Raw genomic sequence first — 25,110 nt, 5'->3', positions numbered from 1 at the left:
GTTGGGCGGGGCTGGAGCTGTTGGGCGGGCCGGTGCGGGCTGTTGGGCGGGGCTGGAGCTGTTGGGCGGGGCTGGAGCTGTTGGGCGGGCGGTGCGGGCTGTTGGGCGGGGCTGGAGCTGTTGGGCGGGCGGTGCGGGCTGTTGGGCGGGGCTGGAGCTGTTGGGCGGGCGGTGCGGGCTGTTGGGCGGGGCTGGAGCTGTTGGGCGGGCGGTGCGGGCTGTTGGGCGGGGCTGGAGCTGTTGGGCGGGCGGGGCTGGAGCTGTTGGGTGGGGGCGAGTGAGTTCTGCTGACAGGCGGCGGATCCAGGCTCCGGGGAGGAGGCCGCGATTGACGGGGCCGGGAAGCGCCGTCAGGCGGTCCTGAGGCAGCGGCGGCTGCGGGGGCCGCCGGTCGGGAGATGCTGTCGACGGCGGGAGAGAGTCCGTGGCAGTTGGAGGCGGAGAGCAGGTACCGGGCCGGGCCCGGGCCCGGGGTTTACTGCTGATGTCGTGCCTCGGGTTCCGACCCCCGGTGTGGGGGGAGGGAGGGAGGGAGGGAGGGGGTTGGTCTCTGTGTCAGTGTCTCGGCTCCCGGTAGTCCAGTGGGAAAGGCTGCGGTAACTGGACTGGTCTCCGGAGCTCAGAGACGCTGCCCACAGCGGGGAGGGCGCTAGAGAAGTGCAAGTTGTTGTTGTTGTTGTCCCTGGACTGACCCCACCCCACCCTCACCCCCTCACCCCCCCCACCACCCCCCCACCCCCCCACCCTCACCCCCCCCCACCCTCACCCCCCCACCCCAGGTCTCCGATCCTCAGATCAGTGGGATCTCGACCGTAACCTTTGGTCAACCTCTTACCTGTACCCCCCCCCCCACCTGCCCTCCCCCTCCACCCTCCGCACCGCCCTCCACCCTCCGCCCTCCGCACCGCCCTCCCCCTCTGCCCTCCACACCGCCCTCCCCCTCCACCCTCCGTGCCGCCCTCCCCCTCCGCCCATAACACCGCCCTCCCCCTTCCCCTCTGCCCTCCACACCGCCCTCCCCCTCCGCCCTCCCCCTCTGCCCACCACACCGCCCTCCCCCTCCGCCCTCCCCTCTGCCCACCACACCGCCCTCCCCCTCCGCCCTCCCCCTCTGCCCACCACACCGCCCTCCCCCTCCGCCCTCCCCCTCTGCCCTCCACACCGCCCTCCCCCTCCGCACCGCCCTCCCCCTCCGCACCACCCTCCCCCTCCACCCTCCGTGCCGCCCTCCCCCCCGCCCTCCCCCCAACCTCCCCGCCGCCAATCCCAAACACCAGCTCGGATACGGATCCCTGACCGTCCAGCACTTTAGGAGGTCCTGACCTGAAAGGCGCTAAGACACATGTAATGTGTTGTGGCTGCCCGGGCTGGTCCCCAAGGTCAGTCCTCGGTAACTGGACTGTCCCAGGTGTGGCCAAAGCCCAGCCCCGTCACATGCACGAACACCTTGTCTGTCTGATCATGATGGTCTCTGGCACAGTCCAGCCATTGGTATCCGTTCCCCTGTCTAACACATTTAGCAGCTTTGTGCTGAGAGAGAGAGAGAGAGAGAGAGAGAGCAAGGGAGCGACATGATCTTGGGAATGATTTTGTCCAGGAGAAACTCCTGAAGGTGGGGGCATTGTTGGTGTATAGTGTGAGTCTGTACGTGTGCTTCTTTGGTTTTGGTTTAAAAGAGCTAATTGGTGAGAGGCAATGTCCAGATGTACCTTCTATTGATATTGTGATCTCATGAATCAAACGCTTCTCCCATCCCATTCACGACATCACTCACTCTGAAGACCTGTTAATTTATCTTATTTTCCCTCCAACTCCTCTGATCTCTTAGTAAGTTTATTCAATTTGAAGTGGAGTCATAGCGCTGGGAAAGGTCCTTGTCTGTTGGTTAGTTCATCTCAGAATCATTCTTTAGAATCATTCAAAACAGAACCACAAAACAGTAACTTAATACTCCTAACCTGCTTTTCATTCAATTTATTTCTTATATTTCCCTCCGTTCCCTCAGACAGGAACATTGGAAGCTTTTGGGAAGCTTGAGGACCACTGTGGAGGGGCTGCTGTCAACAAATAACCCCAATGTCTGGTCCAAGTATGGTGGGTTAGAGCGACTCTGTAAAGACATGAACAACATCATGTGTCACGGACTTGTGGAGGAGAAGGTCTGTGAGTGATCATGTTTGTTTGCTTGCTGCAGTGTCAGTTTAGTTCAGTTGCTAATGTGGCACTTTTCTACAGTGGCAATAATGAGAGAAGAGACGAGTGTGTGCTTGTAAAACTGTGCTCCTTTGTGTAGATTTGTCAGATTTGCATTTGCAATTGCCAGAACTCAGCCAAATGAGGGTTTGGAAATTAACAGGAATAAAAGCTTGAGGCATGGAAAAAAGAAACGACTGTTTGATTCAACAAGCCCACCAAGCCCTGATGCCTGCTCCCTCCATAAGTTCACACCAGGGGACCGATCAGCAGATCATTTCTACAAAACCGTTTCTGTGTGGAAAGGGAGAAAATGTACCAGAACTAGAATTGCAACTTTAATCTTTTAGTGTTCTGCTGCTGGAGCAATAGGGCAACCAAACAGTAAATTGTGTCCGGTCCCAAAAGTGGCCTGATCACTGACAAATTCCATCAGCACTTGATAAATTTTAAATTCTACTGCGAATGGTTGGTGCTGTGGTGTGTCAATAGCTAAACTCGCTAGCACAAGTCCCAAGGACTTCTCCAAAGGTTTGCTTCCTAAACCTGCTGCAGTGGGAAGATCTTACCATCATTACACTGTAAAGCCTGATTGAGGCCAGCAAGCTTTTCATTTTAAATGGCTGCCTTGTATGGTGAAGTGTGTGACTGGGATTCAAAGGGCAGAGGAAAGGCAGTGTGTTGTTATATATACACTTTTTCAAATTGCTTTTACTTTGATTGGTTTTCCCCTTAACCTCCTGTTCCATTATTGCCTTTGCAGTGCCAGAGCAGCTGCAAGGCTGCTCACAGTTTTAAAATGTGGAGGAAATTGTAAAATCAAGAAGAGTGTCTTTCAGCCTGATCCCTGAGGTCAAGGGGGTTGATTGAATGCAGTAGGCTGATGCACTCAGTGGACCTAATGTGCAATGCAATGAATAGAAACAATTTTCCATTGCATGACCCCTCATGACACAGGTTGCATTGCCTGAGGCATTGTTCTAAAATGATTTTGTGGTAGCACTGAAAGAATAACCTAGCCTTGGAGCGAGCTGGAACCCAAATCCTTATCTCCATATTCAGAAATCAGATGCAGGTATTGGTATTCTGGCCAGAGCAGCGGCTGGTGTCTTGTGACTAGACACAGGGAGCACTGTGACCTGCACTATTCAATGTCACGTTCTGGTGTGGTTACTGGTGCAGTGTAGCTTCCTTGGACAGAAATTCATATTATGAAGGCCCAATCGTAATCAAGTGTGTTTGTCTTAGAGAATGGAGTAGCATTGCTATAATTACACAAATGAAGTCCATTGTGTGTTATAACAGACTGCAATGTTATTAACCTTCAAGGATTAACAAGTGCTTTCAGTGAGTACCTTTGTACCAGTCCAGCAAGTGTATGTTGGTCTTCAGTGTGATAACACATAGTTGAAATTAACAGGCATCTGTTTTCTACTGATCTATTATAGATCAATAGTTGATTTAAATTTCAAGCAAAGCAACACCACTGTTAATCCTGCAGTGAGTACACCCGTCTGCATTGACTATATGGAGCTATTAAACTGTCAGTGTACAGCCACTCACAAGAATAACAAAAATGCTCTTACTAATGGCAAATTATTGCTTCCTCTTATCCCCTCCAGCTATTAGTCTTTGTGTAAAGAAATGCTTATTAGTATCTGTCTATAACTTTCCTTTCCCTCACGTCCCCAAACCTGTGACCTCTTGACCTGCAATTTCTTGCAAGTAAACCACATGTATTTTGAGAAGATATCATTTTTTGGGGGGGGTATGGGGGGTCATACTACCACTGCAGTTTTTTTGAACCTCAGCAGCTATTCTGATGCAGTTTTATGGCAGGTCATCTTTTTGGGATTGGGAAGAAACTTAACTCTGGCACAGGACACTCGCCATCGTGAGTGTTGCCTAATAAAACACAAAGCTGTAATAGAAAATCTAACAGTTTATGGGGGTATTTCACACAATGTTCTTAGTTCTCTGCATTGTACACAGTGTGCAGTATCTCTCTGGTAGTCCGGTGACTTCCAGCCAATTGTGAGGCAGTCACCAGCACATCATTTGTTGACGTCTGACCCTGACATAATGAAGTAGTGCACTCATATTCACAATTTCTGTAATTTAGTCAATGATAGCAACACATTAGTCTGGATTGACTGGAACTCAATGTCTGGAAGCAAGCTGCCAGTGTTGGAGTGAGTGAATTGTTAACCAGTGGTTGCTCTGTTTTCTGTGACCAGGTATATTCACAGGAGAAGGATTACTGGGCATTCGTAAAAGATGTTTGCTGGGTCAGCCCTCGCTTTGCTCACCATATTGAGCAGGTAAGTCAGAGTGCAAGAGATACTCACTACCTCACAGCATTTACCTGAGTTACAGCTGTGTTGGTTTGGCTAATTCATGATAACAATGGGATTGTCATCAGCAAAATTAGAACTTCTCATTTGTGGGCATTCGTAGAATACAACAAGTCCAGTATATGTTCTGTGCCTTCTGTAAATGTTAAGTTGTTTAAAGATGCAGTATGCACATATTTTCTGTAGGATTGCCACTGATTCTTTGAATAACACTGAGGAAATAAAGAATTCTGATTTTTGAATTTTTTTTTCTGCTAATGAGAGTTTTGCTGTATCTGGTTTCCTTTTTAACATTACATTCACCATCTTAATTCAACAGCTTTCTACAAATCTTTTGGAACACATATATACATTTCTCCATGTTGATTGGTCTATTATTGTTATATTGCTTTGGTGTCTCAAAGCTCCTGACATTTGGGGTTAATTTTAAGTCACATGTATTGTAGGACTAAAACTGAGGTTACTGTTCAAAATAGTATTTCTTGCTAAGTAGTGAGAGGCTGAAATCTCTATCATAATAATCCATGTATTGGATGGTATACAGCATTGGCCGAGTAGAACCCAGCACATGAGAGGCAAAAGCAGAGTTGATAAAGAGAGGAGAATCCAGGAATTCAGTTCAGGGGAGCAGAGAAGGCATTGAGAGGCAAAAAGAAAAATTATTTTAAGTGCAACACTGCACAGAGATAGAGAAGTGGAACTCCTAGTTATCTGTCTGATCATCAGGGAGCTTGGATCATCAAATACATAAAATATAATGTACACCACTACATTTTACAGTGAATGCTGTGAAGCGCTTTGCGATGTCCTCCTGACATGGAATTGAAAGGATTGTAGTTATGGTCACTGTAACGTTATCCTGTATTTGATCAGAATGTGCTTGTATTTTAAGAGGGCATTTGAATTGAAACTCACATTGTGAATAATTTTTCCTGTAACTGTTAGGGAAAAACAATTTGTGTTTTTCTTTCCTCAGTTTATGGACCTTGATGAACAATCTCGGAGTTGGTCTGCCCCAAAAAGTAATTCTCACAAAGCAGAATGCTGGCTTTATCACAGCCTACAACTACACTGCCTGTCCTCCCAACTCAAACCACTGCTCAGTAACTATCAGCACACCAGGAAATTCTACAAAGGTAACAAAACTAATGTCCAAGTTGTGCCTGCCAGGGTATGGTTGCTGCCCATCATGGAAGGGTAAACTCTGGGGCCAACCCAAGGTGCAGGGCAGCACCAAGGTTGAAAAAGCATGGGAGAGAGGGTGATAAACTAGGAAGTGGTTAGCTAAAGCTGATTGTGGGTTTAAAAAGCCTGCAGACTGTAGGAGACTGAAGAGAAATTCAATGCTGAATATAAAACTGAGCTGCATCGAGCAGAGTTAAATAGCATCTTATTTCCATTTTGAGGTTCTGCTCTGTTTTACTGAAAATGTCCAGGAAGTTCTTTTGCACCACTTCCTGTTCAGGACCTGCCATTTATAGCTGTAGCTGTGCAAAAGGAGAAGCTGTGCCTGCAGCAGTCAGTTTCCACTGCAGCATTTGCATTACCGGCTATAAATATTCTGTGAAGCGCTTTGAGACGACTAGAAGACGTGAAAAGTGCTACATCAAATGCAAGGATTATTATTATACAGCTTGAGGCACAATACAGTCAAATCTCTAGCAAAGACAATGTGAAGTAGTAACGCAGAGCTACAGGCAGTTGCAAGGGTTCAAGATTAAATGCTCCAGGGCCCAGAGCTGAATATTACTATTGTAGAAGTGCTGATTTTTCTCTGTTGAGCGTGAATGGTGCTTATTAAATGCAAGTTGTTATTAACAATTGGTGTTTATTCTGAGCTCCTGGCTATGGAAAGCTGACGCTGTTTTCTGTCCTACAGAATCTGCTTTTCTGTTGAGTGACGCCCATGTGACTGCTATGTTCCAATGTTTGGAGGCTGTGGAACAGAATAATCCCAAAATCCTTGCTCAGATTGATGCGTCAGTGGTAAGACACTTCCTGAGAAAACCATTAACCTAATATAGAGCTTCATTTAAAATTAATTCATTTAATTTTGTGGAATGTTAAACCTTGCTGAATTGTAAGATCTGGAGTCCAGTGTTACAAAAGCTAAATTTTGCTACAATAGGGAAGAACAAATCCGAGTCAGTCAGTGTAGAAAAACAAACTGGAATGATTCATTCAGACCTTCTGTGGTTTGTTCTGGGAGAGTTGAAGTGTGCATCTTGTCTCAGTGTTCTTGTAATTGTGTGCTGTCTCTTAATTCTTCAGTTTGCTCGGAGATGCAGCTGTTCCTTGACAATGATGAAAAGTCGGAGTTTAACTGGGTTACCTGCGTTTAAGTGTGTACCTCCTGTGGAGGGAGTCCAGAGGAGACATACTGCTTCATATACCAGCCTTGCATACCATTCTTCAAGTGGGATTATTCCAGGTAACAGCTCAGAATACTTAATGTTCAAGAGTGCTTTGAAAAGCCTCTTGCCTCCAACTCATAGATTTTATAGCTTTGTGAGAAGCTTGAACATAGATTTAGAACGTCTTCAGAAAATGAAATAAAATTCATGCCTTTTATCAAAACATAAACCAACCACATAGGTGTGTAACAAACAGATTATACCAACATGGAATTTACATAGAACAGGAAGGGAAAACTGCATAGATGCCAGGAATCTTCATTTGATTTTAAAAAATGATGAACAGTTATAAAGATTAGACTCTGGCTTAATGATAATAATAATAATATAATAATAATGATCTTGCTACTAATTCCAAATGAACAGTTTTTACAGTTTAAATATTTTCAAGTGTGACATAATAATTGCATCCTTCAGGAATTCAAAGGTACTTTTAAAAATGGTGAGCTTTAAAAACATAATTTTAAATTAGTGTGTCGACTCAAAGTGTTGATACTTATGTCCTTTGAACTGTACAAAAATCTTTCTCTTTTATTTATGCCTTCTTGAAACAGACAATGCATCGGCAAGTTTCTTCAATGCAAGCCACCCTCAACAAGAACCCAAAAAGAGAATGTCTCCAATATTGCTGGATTCCCAAGACGTGCCAGTGTCTAATCAGGTTTCCGTAATCCCACAATTCAATATCATTCCTGCTATTGAGCCATTTTCTCCTGTCAGTGAAACAACAGTCAGTACTCCTATTAGCCACAGTGAGGACACGTGGAATGAAGTACAAGATGAAGGATCAAATGAAATGGATGATGGACCCGAGTACTTGGCTATTGGGAACCTAGGGCGGAGGGATTGCAGTTCAAGCCAGTACAGTGGTACCTCCTCTGGTTCTGGGTGTGCAAAGCCACCAGGTAAACCTACAAAACAAGTTCCTACCATTAGCTGCAGTACCACTCTGCTGGCTCTCCCAAGACGTTCCAGTTTCTCTGAGGCTGAGACCCTGGAACGACACGGCAGTTTCAAGAAAAGCCATGTTCGTTCCCATTCTGACACAGGTTTAGCAGCTGCAAGGACATCGCGGACAGGTGAGCCTTGGTTCTGGGATTTCTAAATCAATATCTCTTCATTGCGTGCCTTAATGTGTACCTGTTTGTATTTAATATCATGGGGTTTCTTTTGATGAATGAAAGATTAAAGTAGGAAAAATTGACCTGAACTTGGCTATTCAGTAGATAGAAAATCAGCCAGAGCCTCCACTCCCGATCGTTCCGATGGCAGAGTAAATCTCAGATGGTGACAGGTTTGGGCTGCAATTTCCAGTGTGTCACTGGCTGAACTATGTACATCACCAAACACTTCCGAGGATATTCTGATGCTCTGCTCCACACTGCCTCTTGGCTCCAAGGTTGCTTGTGATGCTGGAAGATGCAAGAAAGTGAAAGACAAGTCAATTTTAAGACAAAAAATGTTTCTTCACAGGGGAGGCGATGAATAAGAATAATTATCTTGTTATGACAGAATTGTATAGACCCAGCTACCAATGATATCAACACTTGGCATTGCTCTAGTGAGGTAGGTAATATAGGTTGATCATCTGGAGTTGGGAAAGAAATAAACTTGAAAACGTTACCTTTCCACATTCCACAAGTTTCTTCCTGAGGAAGTGTTGATTGTTACGGCTGTGAGATATGTCAGTGAGTAGATCTTGTAGGTCTTTGTCACTCTTCCTCTATCCCTTCCCCTTCCTTAGCTATGGAGCCACTTCTGTCTCGAGATGTTTTGAGAGAGGGAGGGTCAAGAATCTAATCTGCATTAATGGTTCTGACTTTAACCTCTCGTTTCCTGTATTTGGCTTTCTGAAGGAGACATCCGAGAAATCACTCTTATAGTGGAGGATCCAGTGGAAGGTTTGGAAATAATTGTCGCAAATTTCATTTCAGTATAACGAAGCAGCATGCAGCCTTTACTACAGTTCATCACACCATTTCTTTCAGTTTTGTTGTATACAGAGCACAGAATTGGAGCTGTTGATTATTCGACATTTCTAAGATTGCCATTGAGCACCACCACAAAGCATCTGTTATTCTACCCTGTGCTTTCACAATGCAACAAAGTTTAACCCATTTAACTTATAAAGAACACGTGCAATATTCAGCAACGATCATTCAAGAAAGAACAAAATAATTCAGCTTTTCTGTTAAAATATAAACCCATCACACCTTAGGATAAGGGGGATACACTAATTTGAAGGAATCATTTGGAAGATTTTAAGGATTATTCTAAATGTTTTCTTTGGTGTTTAAAAGCAGCCCATTTAGAGTTTGGGCTTCGGCTGGTGCCTGTCGATATGACCAGTTGTACCACTTCTGTGCCCTACTTGCATTGTGAATTATTATTCTTTTTATCTTTTCTCATTTTCACTTGATATTGCATGGTGCGGTTAATTTAAGCGTTAAGTCTGACTTGTGAGAAAAAAAAGTTACATTCCCCATTCCATGGACCAGCCTCTGGTATGAGATCTGGTCAGTTCCACAAATGTTGAATTGGAGCAAGTCATTTGGAGGAAAGAGGGAGCCTGCGTCTCTTCCCTTATTGTGTTATGGATCTGGGAATAATGCTTTTGTAGTGTTGGATGAGGGAAATAGAAAGACGTAGAACGAGAGGGCTGTGTCACTCTGTTGCTGCCCCTGCGAAACCCGATGGATTCACTGCATTGTAACTTTATTGTCATCAAATTTATCACATAATGAGTCTATTCAATTGACAAAACTTCCATCGAGTTTTAATCCATGGATCGGTTATATTTAACATTTCTTTATCAAAGCAAATTCAACTTGAGCTTGAGCAACATCTGAGTGGCCCAGTCACTGGTCTCACTGACACTTGGTAATGGTCGTCAAGTAAAACCCATGCACATCTGACTCGTTTCACTCTGCCTGCTTTTGGTTCAGCACGCTAACAAATCATTTTATAGGCACCCAGAGGGTTAAAACATTTTGTTCGGTTTTGCCTATTCTCTTGAATGCCAGAGCAGTTTGCTGTCCTTTTTAAAAGTTTTAGGCCTTACAAAGTGACATTCAAAGGTGTTCTTTGAATGCAAACAACGTTGGACTAGAGGGACAGATTCTTAATTATTGAAAGAATGAAAATCACTACAGTTAAACCTACACATTTTAATATAGAAACATAGAAACAGGAGTACGCCATTCAGCCCCTCGAGCCTGTTCCGCCATTTTATAAGAGCATGAAGATGACAGTAATTTTTTGTTTTTAGAATCCCAGGCAGATGTCCCAAACATGAAGGAATATGGCCCGTTCTCAGCTCAGAGTAGTGAGGTCAGCACTCCGAGCTCACCGTACATGGAAGGTGGTGAGTGATATTTAAAATATTTGATTTTCTTAAGCTTAAGTATTGGTTATTGGTGCAAATGTTTGAGTAGATGATTGGATGAAATGTTCTCTTAAGTATCCCTTGTGAATGGGTTTGGGTACTAAACTGTCAAACTTAGACACAGGCACCACAAGATAACTGATAGAGTGTGTGTAGTGGTGGGATGGACAGGAGTGTACATTGGTGAGACAGGGAGTGCTCTTCTGTTCTCTTCTCCCCACAGCAATACCCGCTGCCTCCGCTCTACTGGGTCTGGCCTCCTCCACGTCCCCCGAATCCTCCGCTCCACCATCGGCGGCTGTGCCTTCGGCCACTTCGCCCCGAAATTTTGGAACTCCCACCCTCAACCCCTTTGTCTCGCCTCCTCCTTCCCCATCTTCAGGTCGCGCCTGAAGACTTTCCTTTTCGATCGCACCTACGGTCACCTTCTCCCCCCCCCCTGGCTCGGCCTTGGGCTCCACCATTGTTAAGCGCTCTGAGACGCCGCCCGGTGTGGAAGGCGCTATATAAGTGCAAGTTGCTGTTGTTGTTGGGGTTGAAGCACATTGGTGGAATAATTAGAGGGAGCTTTATTCTGCAACCAACCTGTGCTGTACATATCCTGGAAATGCTAGTTACTGACACTGGTTCTTAAAGTTGGAAACCGTTCCATTTCCTACCACTAATATTCCTTACCTTTATCACGGAATTCACGTTTAAAAATAGGAGAAAGTGCAATTAATCTAATAAGAATTGGTCTGTTTGCCTAACTTTTCCTTTACAAATTCCTAAAATCACTATCACATGCTCTGTTAAAACAGATAAGTATCCTTTTGTGGGCTAAGATCTGTAAAGATTAGGTGTTGTCACATGATAAACTTCACAACAGGATTTTGTTGTTGGAAGGTAGCTGGCAACTGGACCCATGCACTTGGAATTGACAAGTTCCAGTCCTGGCTATTTATCTCATTCCAAAGTATTGAGCTTCTCCATGAGACATTCTGGCCCATTTGGAAGTTTGTGACATCACTGAATAGTCTGATAGTCTATGTATAGATGTTCAACATCCACTTTGGTAAATTCGAGGCCAATGTTCAGATGTTGCGGCCAATATGGATATGGGCTCTTATGACTCATAACTTAAAACGGTTTCCTCTGCCACAGAAGGTGTGAAGTATATAAGCAGCTCTGATGGACTGTTCCGTCGTCCCTCCCAAGGCCAGTCACTGATCAGCTACCTGTCTGAGCAGGATTTTGGAAGTTGTGCTGATTTGGAAAAGGTAATCTTCAAAATGTTTGCTTCGCTATAGTGTGTGTGTGGCAGTGTGGTGGATAGTGGTGGACATTGGTTGCTCTTCTATTCTCTTCTCTCCCCACAGCAGTAACCGCTGCCTCCGCTCTACTAGGTCCAACCTCCTCCACGTCCCTCCACTTCATGAACTCTGCTTGAGGGCTCATGTTTTTCTATGGTTGCAAATGTCTTTTCTGGGGCTGTAACTTTTTACCTGGAGGAATGAGGCAATTTACCTGGAAGTGGAAGGGAAGTGATTTACATAGGCTTAATCATGATTTATTGATGCTTTTTTTTTTAAATGGACAACATTTGATCGCTCAACCTGCTCTTTGTATTTTTTTTAAAAGAGAGATAGATCCCTTTACCTGTGACTGCCTTTTTCTTTCTTTCAGCAGAGGTATCACAACTAATACGTGGACAGACACTTCCAGCCTTTCCCTTAACAATAATATTAATAAAAATAATGCTTGCATTTGATATAGCGCCTAATCACGTAGTGAGACGTCTCAAAGCGCTTCACAGAATATATTGTAAAGTGAATTGACTGTGCATTTGTGTGCAAAACTTAAACCACTTGCTTGCACAGAGAGCTCTTAAGAGAGGTTTAAAGTTTCAGAGCTGTCATTTCTGGTGTAATTTGTGTGACATATCCACCTCCAGCTTTATGCTTTCATCCAGTGAATGCTTTTGGACGTCATCTCCAACATTTGAACAGGACAGCAGACTGCGATGGAATTCAAAGAAATAGGGATTTTGTTTTCACCTTCAGAAGTTCAATTGTATTTCATTTACTAAATTATAGCAACAGATAATGTTTTGTGAAATCGGATTCCATTAACATTTAGTCTTGTGTGCTCTTCTTAGGAGAACGCTCATTTCAGTATCTCAGAGTCGCTGATTGCTGCCATTGAGCTGATGAAGTGTAATCTAATGAAGAAGCAAATGGAGGACGACGACGAGGACAGTGACAAGGAAATACAGGAGCTCAAACAGAAAATTCGCATTCGACGTCAGCAGATCCGGAACAAGAAATTCCCGCCGGGAATCCAGGATGCCGAGTCTGACAGTACATATGACGTGTTAATGGAGAGAAACTCTATATGAGTGTTAAATTGTTGCAGATTTTTGTTGATGCTACAATGTAGTTGTAGCTGAAAATTGAAATCCTGGCCCTGGCAGACATAAACTTTCCCCTTTTGTAATATTTTCTTTTGGTCTTCAGTCTGGACTCTGGCTCAGAGCTGCACAACAGAGTGCTTCTCTTAAAGAAATCTCTCAGAACCAACTCTGCCTCACTTAATCCCATGGCATTTACAGGGACCCTAGAGAAGTCTAGAGCCAGGACTATTTCATCCTTTCTTTGTAAAAAAAGCGAAGGCCTGTAATGATGACACAGAAGTATTCTAGCTGCCTCCCCTCCCCTACATGCTCCCCACCCACCCCAATGCACACACACAAAAGACCACCATGGGGAAAGGGGGAAAAGTTGTGGTCACTCACCTCTTGTATAGATGAATCTGGTGGTAGAAGGTAGAGTGATATCAGCCCCCTCAAAATAGCACAAGAAATGTCTCAAGACCAGAGGTACTCAAATAAAAGCAATACTTTCATTGGCATAAATCTCCAAAGTAACCTGACCCAAGTAGTGCAAGGTGCAAAGCACAACAGGGAAAGAGGGATCAATCAGTGACGTGGGAATATTGGGATTAGGTCGAAACATTAACGTCAATCAGGGCATGTCACAAACTAGTTGTTCACAGTGCCACACAGTGGGCATTTTGTATGGTACACTTATTGAGTTTAGTGCTTCAGTTGACCAGTTGACTACAGTAATGTGCATGTAATGTTTACTACATTTTTTCTGTTTCCCCTCCACAGCCTTTACCACCACTGAGAGCGGGTCTCCCATCAGCTCACACGGCTCTGCACCTCTGACTGATTCAGGATCCACAGATGGAGTGGATGAATTTGAGCTAAAAGGTTTCGTATCAAATTATCTAACTTTCTCTGAATTTACCATAAAACCTGAAGTTCAGAATGAGGGAAAAAAAAGTTCTGGTAAGCTTTCTAGCAGACTGCAAAGAATTTCAACTCACTAAGTTCTTGAGAAGGGAATTTAACACAGGGAAATAAATATGCAGTTGATAAAACTGAAGGTTTGTCCAAGCTGCTTGGGGAAGCTAACAACGTTCTTGGTATTGACCCATCATTACAACATACATTGTTCCACAGGTGATTTTTCCGAGCAGCACTGGAACCTTCAGCCTCTCAGTATACTTGATAAATTGTTTCTATATTTATCCTGAAAGCAATTAAACAGATCTTCATGGATCTCTTCTATATTTAATGGCAATTATCCCTGCTACTCTGGAAGTGGTATTATGGTAATCTTGCTAATTTTGTACTCATCCTTTATTTGGACGCTCACAGTTCAAAAATGTCCATGCCTTTAAGCACTGAAGGATAGGATTCTGTCCAGTGAGGAACTTAAAAATGTTCAGACTGAAAACGATTGTGGTCAATCAGTCCAGTGTCCATTTTCTAAGTACTGTTACTCTCCATTCCCCAAACCGTTAATGGGAATTGTGCTTGGTTGCTCTGAGCCTTGCATCCACACCAAGTACCTTTTGTTTTTATGGATGTATAAGTCGTACATTACATTACTGAGATCACAAATCTTTCGACAATTGACTACTCAACACTTGAACCTATAGTTCGTTCCACTCCTAGGACTATTCTGTATTCAGCCAATGCAGAAACATTTTTTGGGCCTAGGTTGTTAAAATTATTACCTTTTTACAACACATTTTGCCTCCACCAATCACCCCTGCTGTCAATTGATTGTCACTGCACTTTTGTAGCCAGACTGAAATCTGAGAGCTCAAACCTATGCTTGCCAGTTGTCTAACCAACTTATGAATATTCTTCTTGGAGGGGAAAGGTAAGCAGAGATCTTTTGAGGTTGATCTGTACCATGTCTGGCAACCAGCCCATAATCTGATACTTGGGGGAAGGGAAACAATTGAGATTTGACATTCACAAAGATAAGTTGCCTTTTTTTATTTTTACCAGTTCAACTGGACAACATTCCTTTAAAGCACAAATCTTGGAAGTTTATGTATTTTTTGTGCTAATCTCCTTGAATCCTGTTCATTCAACACTGAAGTGTTGAGCATTAAGGTGCTGATCCATTTCTTGTGATAGAGTGTGATAGCTCTTTTGGTCTATTGGTGAGCATGTTGCTGATAACCAGCCTGTTGTAGTACCTCGCTTTATAACCATCGTTGCTGGGAAAATCCTTTAGAATGATTTGAATCTTGTTGTCACTATGTCACACAGATGGTATTGATGAGTCAAATCTCATTCATATGTCTGCGAATGGGCTCTCAACATCAATGGCATCCTTGTTTTCAGGTATTTCATTAGCAATTAGTCATTGTGTCTTCCTTCCCCTCCTCCCTCACAGGACCCCAGGGAGTGCTCATCATATACCTTTGAAACATGTTGATAGAGTTTCAAGGTTAATTTTGGGCCGGACAAATAGTGTTAGGAGGTTTCATGTGGGTTCAAGTCTTGGAGGATCTGTGTTCTCTGCCCATGTCACTGAGTTGTGTTTTCAAATGTTCTTCTGTGCAAAGTGATAGTCAGGTGCTGGGTGCCTCCCTGAAGTAGAAGGAAGAATATCTTGAAGGCACTGTTCTGCCTCCTAGAGAAAGCTAAGAGAATAATTGACAGGGATGGAAGTAGATTGTTTCCAGCTAGTGTTCCGATCAGGTAATATGTCATCCAAAGGATGGACCTCCAATAATGGAGTACTCCTCCACTTGACTGCCAGCCTAGATTCTGAGCACATCTTGGTGTGAACCCATGACCTCTCAAAACTATTTGAGATTTCTGCTAACAACCACCTGACAAACTGAGGATTTCAAGACTTATTCCAATTCTCTCACTACCATCCCAGCTGAGATCAACACCATTCAACAGTGTTGAGCACTGTTGAGCATTCACTGACTGCACCGTTGAACCATTTACCCCAAATGCATTGTTTTGCTTTGTGCCACTAAATATCTGTAGCACTCCCCGAGTCCTGTGATTGAGCGTGCTGAGTTTTGTTGTAGTTAGACTGCACAAAGGACCTTTCCTTAGAAATAATGTTAACAGTCTGTCTGGTGAGATCGATTGCAACCTTACATTTGTCTAATATGCTAAACAGTTATAAAGAAATACACAGGAAAGATTTTCCTTAATGACGTTCATACTTTTCTAATCCGGTTAATTTAAATTCTCCATTTGATTAGCACTTGGGGAATGCTGATAGGCAAATGATCTTGTCCTTCACCAAATTTCTTTGAAGGCAGAGTCATCCCTAACTATAAAATGTTTGCAACAGCCTGTCAGGGATGATAAACTCTGTTCCACTAGATCAAGGTTTGCTGTACTGAGAAGTACAGACATTTGGTGCAAAACTCCTCTAAGGTTTAGAATGGAACCTTTAGACTCTCCCAACGAACTGCAAGCTGAGCAACTTTGTGGCTTGTGTGAGTCTAATAATGAGTCAGAAACTACAATGATTCAATCTAGCCATTCTTACCATCTTGTGATTTACTTCTGGATTACTTTCTAAATTTAGATTGCAGAATCTGTTTCCTGAAACTGTTAAACTGTTAGCCGTGCCCTGAGGAAAGGTCCTTTCCATGTGTCTTTGAGAAACATTCTTTCCTCGTTGGCTTCAGTCTCCATCTCCCTGTGAAGTCGCTTATTGCTAAACCCTTGGTGCTACTTGTTTTGAGTGTGGTTCTCAGGTTGGATAACACATTTCATTTTACTGCTTCAATCTTTAACAGATTGTTGGCGTCACTGCCTAGAAAAATGGTTATGTCCTGATATGGCATCAACAAAGATATAGCAATTCTAGAGCCCCTGAACTCTTCTCTCCCCCTGAAAAAGCACAGCAGGCACTGTTCCTCACAAAGTAGTTTAGTTATTTTATAATGAAGCTCACTATGTTTGGGCCTGTGTTGATGGGTTTAGAGTCTATAACTCAAACTCCTGAATTTCCCTATTGTTAACTTTTTTTTGTGTTGAATAACAATCTGGCAGAAGATATTGAAACATGACCTAGATCCATGTTAGTTTAGTTTTTTAATGGAGGGGATTACGAATTGACAAAAGTTCAGTTGCTTCCGCTTCATTTGCAGATTGAAGCTTCAGATACAACTTTGGACAGTCATTCCTGGTCCCTATTACTGGAACTAGTTAAGATTTTTTTCTCCGCAACTGAGAAAGTAAATAGGGATGAAAATCTAGGATTTATGTTCAGATAAACTGATGATCAGACTGTGAGGAATTGTCTTTCTGAATGATCCTCACTGTGTCTATCCTGAGTGGTGTAATTTTATTTTGTTTTTCAGATGCAGATATAAAGAGGAGTGTGGCTTCAAGCAACAAGTCTAGGATGAATTCCGCACCCATGTAAGTGTAACGTAAAGTTTCATTATTTTAAAGAGCTCCATCCTGTACCATTGACATTGTGTTGGATAAAACTCGAAAGTTTATTGCTTATGTATACAACTTCCTGCCCAAGCGTCTTCAGAATGGTGTGGCAAAGGAGTGTTTGTGCACCATAATTGCAAAGTAATACTGAGGCCTGCACTCTAACCAGTATAAGATCCAAAAAAAGAGTTATATCAATCCTAACTTCTTTCAGTTACAATGGTCTTTGTTTGTGTGATGTGCTGGAAATATTTCCTCCTTTGCTCCTTTACTCGCTAAAATCAGGCTTGGGATCCTGGCTTTGTCCCCCTTGTTCTTAACCAGGGATGCTGAAGCAAATTGGAGTGACTCCATTGAAGTCAGCAGGAGATGAATTTGCATTCTTGTCTATCTGGCTTGTGATATCTAAACCTACTGGGGCATCAGGGAGCTCTTATTTGTAGTTTTGAGCATTGCACTACTGGAAAAGGACCATTTCTGAGTGGCTGACTGATTCTGCAAGTTTCTAGCTTCTAGGTTGAAACAAAACACTAATATTACAAGTTTAGTTATGCTTTATGCTCTCTGAATAGCTTTGTTAATGTAATTAATATTGATTCTAAACTACATGACAATAAAAAGACAATTTTAATGAGAATAAAATATGGAATTTGTTTTGAAGAAAGCCCCAATGTTCATTATAATAATAATATTGTTTCGCCAAACAAATATACAGTCAATTCACTTCACAGTATATTCTGTGAAGCGCTTTGAGACGTCTAGAAGATGTGAAAAGTGCTATATCAAACGCAAGGATTATTATTAATATTTATTATCATTAATATTCATTTTTGAAATGAAAAGAAGACATTTGAATCAAGCAAGCTACTGAATGGTAATTGTGGGTCTCTGTGTTGCAGCTCATTCTCATTTCTTCATTCAAACTCGGCTGAAGCTGTTGCCATGGGCCTTCTGAGGCAGTTTGAGGGGATGCAGCTTCCGGCTGCTTCTGAGCTGGACTGGCTGGTTCCAGAACACGATGCTCCTCAGAAGGTATGAAATTAAAGGGCTAATCTCCCCGGAAACCTGATGTGTATGGGCAAGTTCTGTCCAAATGCTGCAATTGCGTTTCCTGCATCTAATTTATGTCATATATTTTGCCATAGATGCAGAATCAATTGAGATGTTTAAAAGGGAGATAGATGGAGACTTGGGAAGTAAAGGTATTGCAAGTATGCAGAAATGATCTTAAAAACATGAACTAATAAAATGGTAGAGCAGGATCAAATGTCCATTTCATATCTAGGATCCTCTAAATCTGGCCAATTACTGTAGTAACAATTTGCATTGTAACTAACTTCCAATTGTTCAATCTGAGGATCTACTTGCATCTGTTTTCTTAATATTTGACATTCAGATTCGGTTTGTATCAGTTTCTGCTGATGTTGTATGTGAACTGACCCATTTCTCCTCAGTCAATTCCTCCTGCTCTGTATAATGTAACTTCCTTTCCTTACCCAGCTTTTGCCAATTCCGGACTCCTTTCCAGTGTCCCCTGATGACGGGGAACATGCTGACATTTACAAATTACGGATCCGGGTCCGAGGAAATCTGGAATGGGCGCCACCTCGACCACAAATCATCTTCAACATTCACCCATCGCCCAAGTACTGATTACTACTACACAAATATTAACATTTTGTGTGTGTTATTACCAACACAATGGTTTGCTGAAAGTTGTATTAAGAATAAAACCAAGTGGTAAAATGAACTTTCTGTGTTTGTAGGAGGAAGGTGGTCGTAGCCAAACAGAATTACCGCTGTGCAGGATGTGGCATCCGAGTGGAGCCAGGTCAGTTACTTAACAGTTAGGATTCTTAACAATAATAAATAATGATCTTTGCATTTGATATAGTGTCTTTCATGTTAGGACAACATCTTAAAGTGTTCACAGGATTTTCACTGTGAAATGTAGTAACTATTTTGTAGGTGAATTTAGGTGCCAACATTCAATGATTGTGGGACATTGCCTTGCACAGTTGCTGCCATGGGACAGCGAATTGCCTTGGGGCTGTGAGTCTCAGTGTGTTGGGACATCCTCCCAACGTGAAAGGCACTTTACAAAGGTAATTTTGTTGTTGTTGATCACAAAATAAACAGTCAATCCACTCGACAATGTATTCTGTCAAGCACTATGACACGTCTCAAAGACTTGCTAAGGCACTGTATCAAATGCAAGGATTATTATTATTGACATACTCTTTACCTGTATAATGTTTAGCTGCTACTCAGGAGGAGGTGTACTTTTTCTAAGGATCACGTTCATGTAAAAAGTTATGAAATGTATGTAACTTTCAAGGTAATTTCCCCCCTTTTACACTATTGTGTTGCTAAGGTCTCTTTCTACCAATGGCAAATTTTGTGCGGCATTTTGTGTTTGTAATAAGCAAGCTGTTCGATTGCTACTCCTGGACTTAATGACTGTCTCTGCTTTCTACACCAGACTATATCAAGAGGTTGCGCTACTGCGAGTACCTGGGCAAGTATTTCTGTCAGTGCTGCCACGAGAATGCCCAGGCAATTGTTCCAAGCCGAATCATGCGGAAATGGGATTTCAGCAAGTATTACGTCAGTAACTTTTCCAAGGATTTGTTGAGTAAGATCTGGAATGATCCGCTTTTTAATGTTCAGGACATCAACAGTGCTTTATATCGCAAAGTGAAATCCCTGGATCAAGTCAGAGTAAGCAATTGTTTACCGTTCTACATATCATTATGTTGGTAATGTTGGTATCTGCTGTTGCTATAACACCAGGAACTGGTAGCTCTCCTCTCAAATTGGAAATAAGCCAAAATGCTTTTGTAGATCACCTGCCACTGGGCTTCGGACATTGCTCCTGCTCATGCAACATTCCACCTCCCCCATTCTGGCATGAAATATAATGAGGAAACAATGAATCCTATCTATCAGTTATAACTTCTGGCATCTAAATATTCAACTACTGACACCTATCTAGTGTTCATCTATCATCTCTGGTATCTACTGTACGTTGTAAATGTAGTGGTCAGAATGGGATTCTACCCAGGTGATAGTCTAATAGAGTTATTGGTGTAAGGTAAGCATTCCAGTGGCAAAGTATGGATGTTTTCTGTTGGCTGCAGGGCTGTGGAGATTCTGATCTGTAACTTCATCTGATTTTAAACTAACTGTTGTCCTCTAACTGACTGTTCTGAGTGAACTAAATTCCTGTCATCCTGTCCTCTATAAAAAGATGCTGAGAATTCAGTTGGTTCACATGAAGAATCTGTTCAAGACGTGTCGGTTGGCAAAGACGTGAGTGAAAATCTTATGCGTAAACTAACTGACTCCTCAATCACTGTTTATAATAATAATCCTTACATCTGATACAGTGCCTTACATTTAATACAACATTGAAAGATCTCAAAGCACTTTATGGTATTTAGCGTAAAGGGTAGTGATTGTGTATTTGAAGGCGAACACACCAAATGAGCCATGCTGACACCTCGTAGGGCTGGTAAAATAGAAACTCTCAGTGAAACAAAATGTGGCTCATCTCCAGCAGTGATAATGTGCTGATTTCTTTCCAACCCCAAACTGGACAAAGTCTGATGTATTTAAATTATTCCCCACGCAGCCCCACTCCCCAGTTTCTTCTGTAGTCTCCACACATTATTGTTCACAATGTGATTGTATAATGTGTAAACATCTTATAGTTGCTCCCACATTTCCAGCCTGCAGCTTTCCTGTGAACCTGAACTATTTTTCGATCTTTACTATCTCTTAACCCTGTGAGATGTTGATTTTCAGTGTTGATTTTTCTGTACAGAACTGGAAGTAACCTTATGCGAAAACTGTGAACTTCTTCTTGAAGGCTTTATTTTTGGTTTAATGTACTTCAGCAATACAATTAAACTGTATTTCCTTTCCAGTCTCCTTGATACCTTTGACACAGAACCTGGCCACCTTACTGAGGACCTCCACCTGTATTCGTTGAATGACCTGACAGCGGTAAAGAAAGGGGAGCTGACTGGTAGGCTCAGGGAGCTGGTGAAGACTGGATTGGCACATGTGGCGAAGTGTGTGGTACGTACCATCTAAATGACATAGAATGATACAGCCTGGAAATGGGCTGTTCAGCTCAACTCGTCCATGTGGGTAAATGGTACATGAGCCACCTTGTCGAATTCCACTCTCTTTTCGCTTCTCATACAACAACAACAACAACAAGATTCCATTTATAGAGCGCCATTCACGTCGGGAGGACGTCCCAAGGTGCTGGACAGTTGGGTCAGGACCCGAGCAGGGGGGAAATGGTCAGGGTGAGGGGAGGGAAGGGAGGGAGCGAGGAGGGGGTAGAGAGTCGAGAGGAGAGCTGAAGGCTGAGAGGGGAGCTGTACACCCTTTAATATTCTTTTTCAAGCAAGTGGAGGGCATAGGTGTCAAACGAAAATGCTTCAAGTAAGACTAGAAATTAGACCAATTTCTGATCTCAATAGCTTCTGAATAGCTGATCTGTCAAACAGACTCCAAGCAAAAGTAATCAATTTTCTCAATTAACTCCTTCAAATTAACTGTTTCATTTTCTCCCATCAACACCGGATGCATTTATTCTGTAACTGTGAAAGTATTTGCCCTTCAATCTGTTTTTGACACAATATTTTTCTTTTTATTCACACTATTTATGGCAGCTACAGGGCATAACTCCTGTTATAACATGGTGGGCTGAGGCCACCAGCGCAGATCCCTATGTTAAAAGGAAGCATGAAAAATTTACCTATTTCTGGGTTGTCAAGTTCCCACATTTTTATAGAAATTTATGTTGGGGCTGAAGCTGTATCCAATAAAAATAACTGAGGTTTGTTTTTACTTAGCTTTGTCAAGCAAAAGGCTTCATCTGTGAGTTCTGCAGTGACGACACTGACATCATCTTCCCTTTTGAGCTGAACAAATGCAAGCGTTGTGAAGGTAAGTGCTTTAAATTGCATCACAAGAAGAAACTGTTGTTACGGGAACCTCAAATACTAAACATCCATTAAAACATTGCTGGGTTTCAGTATATCTCTTGTGTGGAATTTACAGTGTGACTGTTTTAGAACTTTCTGATCATGTGCTATAGCACTCCTGGGTCTGGTGAATACACTTGATTTAGTTGCCTGGTCTAAGGAGCCTCCTAAGCTGTATTAAGGATTGTTAAGAAGCATAATTGTACATGTGTAACTGGAATAATGTCTCTGTTTTTGTTTCATTACAGAATGTAAAGCGTGTTATCACAAATCCTGTTTCACGTCCGATCAGTGTCCTCGGTGTGAGAGGTTGCAAGCTCGGAGAGAACTGCTTGCCAGACAAAACACTGAACTATACTTTTCCGATCCAGAAGACGCACCCAGAAAGCAGCGATTGTGACTCGTGAGAGGAGGTTATAGACCATTTGAATGTTTGAAGTTCAATTTATTTTGATGCACTATCTCTATATGGGAGTTTGTATTAGTCTTTCTGTCCTCTGTGTGCTATAATGAAGATGCAATCTGTATTGCCAGATGCAGACACCTTGGCAAGTGCTCCTTCTTGTGCTGATGAATGTTAATAATTTACTTGTCCATCCTGGCTGCTTAATGAGTTTATTTAGAAGAGTGATATTGCCTACTTTGCTTCATTTCATTGAGGCTGGACTGAGGAGCAAACCGTAATAGCAATCACTTGCTGGCCTGTTGCAATAGGTTTCTGTCCTGCCCTGATTACGTCACATGCTTTCAATTAGCTAAATCTTCAATGTGTCTCCACTCTTTTCACTCCCTCCATCCACTTTCCTCCATCTTGTCTTTCTCCTCATCTGTGTCCTATTTATCCTGGATGAAGGAGGATATGTTCAACATTGAAGTCATGGCGGGTAAATAAAGAGCAATTTTAAGTTATAAAGGCAGTAAAGTAATTCTCTGCCTCTAGTATTGTGTACTCTTGTTGCTTTTAGCTGATATTGTGACTGATGCCCAATATTGCTTGGTTCAGGTGCAGCACTATAGTTTATGCTACACTGGCCTCACCTGGTGTTTTGAGGGCAGGAACCACAGGGATAATGATGTCATTATATCAATTAATTTATTTTAAAAAATCCTTTAAAAACCATGTTTGAATATGCAGGTTCTGCTCCATGGTGCTGATTAGTATATTGCCACCCTGTTAAGAGTTAGTGTAACGTACCTCAGGCAGTCAATGAGGCCTGCAGAAGGAGTTTGTTGTAAACTTAGCCTTTGTTGGTCTGAGAATGGGGCGGGTGCTGCCATTTAAGAATCAAATACTATATATGATTGAAAAGAAACCATTGCTGTGTCCTGGTCATTACTGCCTCTAAGCGCTGAACCATCAAAGCGCCACATTGTAAGAGATCCGGGGTGCTTGTGTCTTGTACAGTTATTTTATCAAGGCCATTTGATTGTACTTCCCCCAGTGGTTTAATTGGAAAGCCACTGTATAGTTGAAACCGAGTCACACAGGCGGTCACGTCCCAGGGTCAGTCTCCAGTCTATGCTGGAAGCTATATTCGGCCTTGCTTCCTTAAGGTTAGGGAGGGAAAAGTCAGTCAGGGATCCTGCTCCTGATCCCTTTCCTTGTGACCTCTATAAAAAGTGGATATACTGAGGTGACGGAAGGATTAAACTCGATTGATGCGCCCAACTTCATATAGTTTGTTAGCATTTGATTCCGGGCTTGCATGCAAAGACTGGTCACTTAGGTGAAGCAGCCTTAAAACTGTAAAAGCTTTCAGGATAGTTGAAGTAATGGAGATTTTGTTTCAAAATTTATACATGTATTGATTTTAAGCTTAAGTACTTGATGGTTTTAGAGCTGGTGTAAATGAGCAATGCAAACAGACTAGTATTCATCACTTTTCCCCACTTTAGAAAGGTGCTGGCTGACTGATTCAGAACTGTAATGTTTATTGCACTCCTGCCGATTGTGAATGCAACAAATGTGAAAGTAAGCCACATAGACTACAAGGATCCCAATTTATGGAGTCCTGTAGCTCAGTGGTTAGAGCACTCGCTTTGCAAGCGAGAGACCTGAGTTCAATTCCAGGCAGAGGGCGAAACCTTGGGCAAGTTTCCTTACTCCACACACCTAATAATAATCCCTCCAAAACCAAAACCAATAATAAATCGATCATTTTCAATCCACGACTGTCTGTGGGACATTGCTGTGCGCAATTGGCTGCCGCGTTCGCCCACAAATATACAGTCAATTCACTTTACAATATATTCTGTGAAGCGCTTTGGGACGTCCTCCCGACGTGAAAAGCGCTATATCAAATGCAAGGATTATTTTATTATCCCAGACCTGATCCTTGCTAGCATTATAAAGACTACTAGGCTTGGGAGAGTGAAAACAAACTGCTAATCACTATCTAGAGAATGTCAGGTTGGAACAGGTTCAGCTCTGATGCCTCCCAAAGTGGGAAAAGTCTGTCGATACTCACTGTTCAGGCTCACTGAAAGTACCAGACAATAGGAAGAGTCCAGGATAAATCATCGCTTTCAGGAGAGAATAACAGAACAGAGAGATAGGAAGAAGTTCACTGTTGACCAAAGAATGTGATGAGTCTGAACTTTGGGACCATTTGCTCTTTGCATTCCAACCTGCAAAATGTACAGAAAATATGTTTTAGTTAGTTAAGGCTGCAAGGATGTCTGTCCAATGTGTGCCTTTATGTAGTACACTTCACCCTTTTGAGCAGTAGATTAATGGTCTTTCTTTTTAAGTTTATAAATATCAATTTGTTCATCAACTACTTTTGTCTGGGGGAGTTCTTTACCTGTCTAAATGTTAGAAATATAAGATTATTGTCCTGCGCAGGCTGTCCTTTAGAGAACATTCTGGCTAAAACATTTAAAACTTGTTTTTAAAAAGCACCCTGATTTATGCACTATAAGGTTATCTTTGCACTATCTTCTTGAGGTGTGGGATGGGATTGATCTTTTGGGTTTTGTTTGCATTGACTGGTAC

The 25,110-nt window shown here is 42.5% G+C and overlaps 1 protein-coding gene across 1 annotated transcript; it reads left to right on the top strand.

Moving 5' to 3' along the window:
• Window positions 1-252: 252 nt before the first annotated feature.
• Window positions 253-24,236, top strand: rubcn (rubicon autophagy regulator). The gene is made up of 22 exons (XM_042339360.1): window positions 253-448; window positions 2,006-2,159; window positions 4,431-4,514; window positions 5,524-5,683; window positions 6,427-6,533; window positions 6,819-6,978; window positions 7,516-8,040; window positions 8,818-8,862; window positions 10,230-10,325; window positions 11,490-11,605; window positions 12,484-12,685; window positions 13,498-13,599; window positions 14,959-15,033; window positions 17,031-17,091; window positions 18,012-18,144; window positions 18,613-18,758; window positions 18,879-18,943; window positions 19,595-19,833; window positions 20,363-20,424; window positions 21,042-21,195; window positions 21,984-22,077; window positions 22,364-24,236. The coding sequence occupies exons 1-22, from the start codon at window positions 399-401 to the stop codon at window positions 22,513-22,515; spliced, it is 2,982 nt and encodes a 993-aa protein (XP_042195294.1). The 5' UTR covers window positions 253-398; the 3' UTR covers window positions 22,516-24,236.
• Window positions 24,237-25,110: the final 874 nt, after the last annotated feature.

The sequence above is a fragment of the Callorhinchus milii genome, unplaced genomic scaffold, assembly GCF_018977255.1.
Source record: "Callorhinchus milii isolate IMCB2004 unplaced genomic scaffold, IMCB_Cmil_1.0 Scaffold11, whole genome shotgun sequence".
NCBI lineage: Eukaryota > Metazoa > Chordata > Chondrichthyes > Chimaeriformes > Callorhinchidae > Callorhinchus > Callorhinchus milii.
Note: the sequence above shows the minus strand (reverse complement) of the source record. Positions and strands in the feature narration are given on the sequence as shown.

Coding starts and splice junctions, on each gene's coding strand:
- rubcn (XM_042339360.1), top strand. CDS start 399: ATGCTGTCGACGGCGGGAGAGAGTCCGTGGCAGTTGGAGGCGGAGAGC. Junction 2,160..4,430: donor ACGGACTTGTGGAGGAGAAG/GTCTGTGAGTGA, acceptor TTCTGTGACCAG/GTATATTCACAGGAGAAGGA. Junction 15,034..17,030: donor AATGGCATCCTTGTTTTCAG/GTATTTCATTAG, acceptor TTTGTTTTTCAG/ATGCAGATATAAAGAGGAGT.